At 34.4% G+C, this 7,341-nt stretch overlaps 1 protein-coding gene across 1 annotated transcript in view; it reads right to left on the reverse strand.

The window, feature by feature from the left end:
- LOC106469096 (Down syndrome cell adhesion molecule-like protein Dscam2) overlaps positions 1-7,341 on the reverse strand; it is a 122,626-nt gene that overhangs the window by 23,565 nt on the left and 91,720 nt on the right. Inside the window, exons 14-15 of the mRNA XM_022397510.1 lie at positions 6,710-6,880; positions 6,482-6,552 (exon numbers count right to left, since the gene is read on the reverse strand). Of these exons, the coding sequence (XP_022253218.1) occupies positions 6,482-6,552; positions 6,710-6,880 (242 nt within the window). The remainder of the gene's footprint in view (positions 1-6,481; positions 6,553-6,709; positions 6,881-7,341) is intronic.

The following is a 7,341-nucleotide window of genomic DNA, read 5'->3' on the forward strand; positions in this document are numbered from 1 at the left end:
CTGTGTATGTTTCTAAATATAAATTTAATCTAAACAAACATCAATATTAAAATAAATATATAATAACAAATTCGTTACACACTAGAGATCTAGTAATTACCAAGATACGGTGAATGTTAAAGGATGGAAGCATACAGCCTTTACAGAGTGTGTAATTGTTACAAGTAGTGATTGTAAGGAAAAAGGGCATGCCAAGGTTGTGGGTGAATTTCAGACAGGTAAACATGGTAATTTGTATTGGTGCCTTTCCACACCAACAGACAGATGAATACCTGAATGTATTAGAAGATGCCTGATTGTTCCATACTTTAGACCTGATATTTAATTATTCAAAAGTTGAACTGAATGACAAGAGATGGTTTGTACAAGTTTTACATCATGCTGTTTGGCTATGTAATGTGCCTGGTAGTTTTGAGAAGCTAATGGAGCATAACATTGAATAAACTGTAATGGAAAAGATGTCTGGCCTATATCAATGAAGTCATATTTGAGTCTGCTGCTGTGAAAACCTGAGAATGGTACTTCAGTGGATACAAAATCAAGGAAATGCTCACACAGATGGAACTTCTTTCAAGGGTAAGAGACTGGACTCAACCTGTGAATAAAGAGAAGTTCACAGTTTTCGTGGTTTTACATCATATTGCACACATTTTGTGGTCAACTTCTTCCAGACTGCCAAACCATTATCTGCTCTCACTAAAACTAATGGAATAACAAACATGAGAAAACATTCCTATCAGTAAAGCATGCTTTCGTTGGAGTGTCCACAATATGGCTGTGAGCTCTTGTTGGATACTAATGGCAACAGTAGTGGAATTGTGGCAGTGTTACTGCAGTTGTACAATGGAGTAGAATATGTTATCGAATATATTAGTCATATTCTAATGGCTCCTGAATGTACATAATTCATGAAAAGAAGAACTACTTGCAGTTGTGGTCTCTGCAGAAAATTTCCAACACTTCCTGTATAATAGAAATATTATCATTTGGATGGATCATATATATAATTGAAGTGGCTTATGAACTTTCAGAATCTGGATCAGATTGGATCACAGCATTAGAGGAATAGGTCTTTCTTGTATTACATTGTCTGGGCTAACAACATTAAAATGGTGATAGATTGTATTGCCACATAAAAGACCCTTCTAATTCATTGAATGTCCCATCTCTGGTACTTTGTAATAGAAACTATTTCTGCTACAACAATATTAAGTCAAAAGATTCCACTAGTGGAAGGATACCACAACTAATGCTTCAGGAGTTCTTGGAAGAATAACTGAATGATACAGAACTAATGTGGATGCTCCATGCCATTCAGGAAGGAGAAGTAGCATTTTTCCATTGACATATAAGTCATGTGGAACATGTTGACAAGTTGAATCCATATGTTACTGATGAAAGTTTCTAGGAGCTATCTAGATCAGAAATCGGAAATCGAGACAGATGAGTTAGGTAATGATGAAAATACTTGTTTGTATTATCTTGACTCACCTGAAGAGAAGGAAATGGAAGATTCTAAAAGTACTTCTCTGTCTGTAAAAGGTGAGTCAATGAGAATGTTATTAGCAAAGAGGTACAAATAGCTCTGGTAGTTGGTGCTGACCTTGGGATCGTTACAGCTTGGATAAACCACTAGATGAGAAACTGGGAAAGACTCTGACTCTGAGACTAATGACTGAAACTAGTGCCATTTTTTGCTTTTCAGGGTATTAAGTAGTAATTCAGTGTAAAATGTACGCATAAACCATATGATTGCCACTTGATTATTACAAAGTGAGTTTGATTTGTGATTGCAAGACTAATGGGACCAAAAGTGTTATGAGACCCTTAGTTTCTGTGCATTTGAATGTAGTTTCACCAAGAGATATATACAAGATATTGTGTGATAGTTGTTCGGTCATTAAACAGTTATAATGGTTCGTGACAGTAAATGCAAAGCCTAGAACGTAAACAGTTAGCACGAATGAAGATGATCACTTGGAGTTTGATAATTTAGCTGAGAGAGTGCTGTAACCCTTATTTTCTAAGCTATTGAGTAATTTTTATATGTTGAAATTTACTCACCCTATCAAGGTGAGTAGTAGCAGATTTTCTGGAAAGCAAACCGTGCAGTACTCGCTAGCTTCTCTCCAACACATTTAAAAGTGTAGGTATAACTTTTCCATGTGCAGTGATGAAGTTGTGCTTTTATCAGCACAGAATGCAAATCAGGTTGTTATGAATTTAAGTGGATTACTTTTTGTTTTACTGGACTTTCCTGTATTTAATTTTCTGTGATGAATCAACTCACTTATTATAATACAATAATTTGATAGTTTGGTTACTAGTGTTGGTGACCATCTAGCACAATAAATATTATTATTGTGGAATGTTTTATTTAGTCTAGGTTGGTCTGATTGTGTATTGATATATATACTATAGTGGTAGAACCAATATTAATCCTGGCTAAATGAGCATTTGCTGAAAAAGCTTAGTTTGGCTGATTTCTGCTGGTGATTAGTTATTTTTTTATGCCCAGAAATCATGGTGGGTTTATTGGCTCATAGATGGCAGCACATTGAAAACATAAGTAGTGGAAGTAGCTTGTGTAAGTTACCATGGTAACAGTGTATGAGCCCAAGCAGTCTGTGTAAGGCAACAAGTATGCTGATGTGTGATGTTGAGATGTATGTATATGGCAATATACAGGTACGATTAAATATATGTTTGTTTGTTTGTTTTGAATTTCGCGCAAATCTACACGAGGGCTATCTGCGCTAGCCATCCCTAATTTTGTAGTGTAAGACTAGAGGGAAGGCAGCTAGTCATCACCACCCACCGCCAACTCTTGGGCTACTCTTTTACCAACGAATAGTGGGATTGACCCTCACATTATAACGCCCCCACGGCTGAAAGAGCGAGCATGTTTGTTGTGACGGGGATTCGAACTCGCGACCCACAGATTGCGAGTCCAGTGCCCTAACCACCTGGCCATGCCGGGCCTAAATATATGTGTGTGTGTGGTATTGCACATTCATTAGTGTTGTATAGCATGCATGAATAAATTACAATGTAAACACAACTGTCAAGTAATATACGAATGGAAATACATAATTTGATCTGGATGTTAGGACTCTGAGATATGAAATAAATAAACTATGATTGCTAACCTGTAGAGCATTATTTGAAGATACAGTGCATTTGATTAGAAAACTTTTCAGTTTTATACTGAAATATTCGGCAGGTAGCAGATTTTTATAGGAGAGAAAAGAGTAATAGCTAGACTCACACTACATGTGGAAGAAAATGGAATTTCACCTTGTGTTCTCTATGACATTCATGAATGATATTTTGATTACATCGAACTGAAATATTCTTTAGTAGGAGAAATTATTTGTAGCAAACTGACAACTGTAAGATTGATATAGTTATTGTTTTTTGGCTATGCTTGAATATTTTCAATTGTGTATATTGAAATATCTTGTAAATTCACAACACTAAAACATTAATGAAGACTTCTCACTGAAATTCTAACCAATCAAAGTTTGGTTGAACTTCGATTTCAAATCCTGATTTTTTTCTATTGACCCTTCTGACCATCTCGATTTGACTTACTAATAAGTAAGAAACCACTTTCAATGAGAACTTTATTTTTAGTACATCAAAGATTTGAAAAACTGCCCTTAAGTTTTAAAGACACCACGGGCCACCCTCACCTTTATCTCATCATATCCCATGGATTAATAAGTGCTGCTGCCTAATGCACCTGAATTGAAGCATCTGACCAAGGCCACTAACTAATTGGCCCTGAAACCTCTCGAGCCAAGCTGATCAGTCCATTACCTTCAAGCGATCAGGAGAGGGTCTAAGGAAGACCATTATACTTTTCTCAGCGAACATGACAATGGAACCCAGAATGCCTACTACCCATCTGATGATGCTGACACCAGGGCCCACTCCAGCCTCACTTAAGCTAAACTTACCCAGTAGAGAAGCAGCCCAAGTGCTTACACATCCAATGGGATCACCACATATCTAGGCACAAGAAAAGCTTTCAAAATGTAAAGTCTTTAAGGATATCCTCCAAGAGCTATGAAGTAAATAAACTATGATTACTAACCTGTAGAGCATTATTTGAAGATACTGCGCATCTGTTAAGAAAACTTTTCAATTAATCACACCAGGGCCGAGGTAACATCTACCCAACCACTCAAGAGAAAACTACAGCAATCTCAAATGTCAACATGAAGTGTCAGTGTTGACTTCTGATGCTCTGTTGTTGCTGTAGTACATTTAACTTTATTTTTGTACTATGGCGTGATTTTAATTTTAAAATATTGGTTTTATATGGTCAGTAATATTGTTACTGATTTTAAGTTTTAAAATTGAGGATGCCTGAAGTTAAAGAATATGATATGCAGAGATACCATGTGTTTTCTATCCTCTTATTTAATAAAAATGTATTACAATTTTCATATATATATGTTGTATGTAGTTTTAACATAGAATGCCACTCAAGGAAGTAGCTATGTTTATTTTTCTCTAGTTACTTATTAGACTGGGTTACTTGTCTATGGTATCAGATGCACTTTCTCACAGCGGGAAAAACGTGTGTAACTGGAACCTGCTATGTATAGTATGACAGATATTTTTCCATCAACAGGTCAAGTGACACCTTAAGATTACAATCTCCTATTTTTCAATAGGAATGAGCAGCAATCATGTGGGTAGCACATGCACTCTGAGCAGAATAACATTATTTTATCTTGTGTATAATGCCATAGCATTTTCTCAGTCTGTAAAGAATATGAAACAATTATTTAGATATTCTTAAGAGAAATACGCTTCTACTTCACTGAAAGTTCTCTCCAGTAAAGGTGCCATAAACACATTTGTTTGTACTTTGATTATTTTTGTTTTGAATACAAACTGTTCCACTGTGTTTTACATTTTACATCTTTTTCTTTGTTTTGAACTCGGTTGAGGCTGAATAATACAGATTTAACCTAAGATACATTTTATATTGGATGTCCTATTATTCTGCAGAATCTACCTGATTATTCTTAAGGTGAATCAATATGCCTGAGAATACCATAAATGCAGAACACCTGCATGCAAATTTAGAAAAGTTACTTAAATATACCTGACCAAAGACATATTCTAAACTAGTTAGGGAATGGTGAAATACATGACTATTTCTGACATTACACACATTGTTTTCTATAGGGCTTACAGCATACTATTTATTTGTGCGATGTCTGTAGAATCTATCACCCTGCCCAAATGTATTTGCCTTAAGAATATGTTTATAGAAAATCTCAGGCGAATTCTCAAGTTTTTTTAGTGATTATAGAATACGCTTTGTAGATCACATGACAATGTCATATGATTATAGCAACATTTTAAACAGGATAATGTGCTTTCACTGAAATTTTGTGATAAATTCTGAGCTTTTCTGATAATCATTGCACTACTTCTACAGCTGTAGGTCGATGCTTAGCTATAATTAACTAGAACTTGTATAAGAGACTTCCCCAGATATAATCCTAAAGCAACAAAGGAGCTACTGATGCATTCAAAATAAGTTTGTAATACTTATGCACATAAAGAGTAGTATATCAGGATGAATAAAATTAGTAACTGAGAGCAGCAGCCCTTAAATTTTTACACGAGTGATTTTGGTGCTGTATAAAGAGAAATGAGTTTGACATCACAAAACAAGGGATTCTGTCACAAATCTTAAGTAGCCTATTTTAATGGCTTTGGAACTATGTAACAAATGCTGGAAAAATACTAAAAATCAACAAAACGATCTGCACAGGGAATACATTCTGCTGCCACATTGAAGGGGTTAAAGATATTCACCACGTAACGTAAATGTTTGAAATTGGTCGAGGTGAATACCAAAGACTTACTATCTGATTTCCTCTTAAAATGTATTTGCATAAACATAATATTGCTTAGGTATGATCATTTTATTACTTAAGTTGTTTGATAAAATAATATCAATGACAAATAATCTAACCTAATGCAAAATTTGTTCCATAATAAGACTTTTGTTTAAATTTCTTATAACTATTATTTACTATAACATATTAATTGCTGATTTCTACGTTTTTTTATCTTAGCTAGCATTATGATTACCATAACTAACTGCCCATTAGACGTTCTGTCAAAGATTCACTGACATTTCTGTAGTAGCTAGAGCGCATCAAAGCACTATAAAATTAGAAGTCACTATTTAAAGTTGGTTTAGCAATAACAATAGCTATAATTTGCATTGAATACTTTTCGTAGGAGTTACAGAAAATAACAAAATTAGAAGTACGATATATAGGTCAAAACAGATGTCAATATGCTTTCATGTATATAAATGTTTTAATATATATATATATATGTAACTCATAATGAAATACCTGTATTACAAGCAAAGATAGACTTTATTTTTATAGGGCATGTGATAAGCACTTAATGATATTTGATGAACCATAATATTTATTACCTTCCATGACACCCGTAGACTGTGGGAACTTGTTGCTACAGCTTCAACATTTTCTGGAGGGTCTTTTGGTGCTGAAAAATGTCCATATTTTTTAAAACAACTAAAACAAATTTAGTTAGCTATGTCATGTTGTTGTTTCAATATATTACACGTTTTCAATATTAAGGCCTAAAGTGAAAGGAACTGCAAATAAATTAATTGTTTTGTGATACAAATATCTTATTATACCCTCTTCCTCTGTTGAAGCGGAAACAACTTCACTTGGTTGACTCCTTCCAAGATCATTCTCAGCAAATAAAATGAAGTGATAGCGAGTCATTGGTTGCAAGTCCCGGATCGTAACCTCTCTTTGGTCTGACTCAAGAACTAGTTCTTCCACTTGGTTCTCAATGTCATTCTCTAAAATCCAAAGAGAAAGACATAGTTAAAAATACATTTGTTTAAATATCTTATATGTACTAATAAGATATTAATAGTATAGTTTAGCATAGCATAGCCTATATCATTTACATACCATTTTGTCATGTAAACTACAATAAAAACATTAAAAGTATTCACAGCTATAATATTGGACCCAAAGCTGAGCATCATGCACACCCACACTTGATAATGGGTTGGGTATTAATGAAATACTGGTGACCATAATGATATTAGGTCCTCAATGAATTAATGTCGCATTTTGGAACACTTTCATTAACCACCTCCAAAAATACGTACATTACGTATAGTAGTTAAACGAACTACCTAAACGTCACATTAGTGTAGCCTATATAATGTGTAAAGATTAGTATACTCTAATCCCTTATAGTGATGGCACACGATGAGACACACATTCGGCATGTAATGCTGTTTGAATACAA

Source organism: Limulus polyphemus, unplaced genomic scaffold, assembly GCF_000517525.1.
Source record: "Limulus polyphemus unplaced genomic scaffold, Limulus_polyphemus-2.1.2 Scaffold3299, whole genome shotgun sequence".
Lineage (NCBI taxonomy): Eukaryota > Metazoa > Arthropoda > Merostomata > Xiphosura > Limulidae > Limulus > Limulus polyphemus.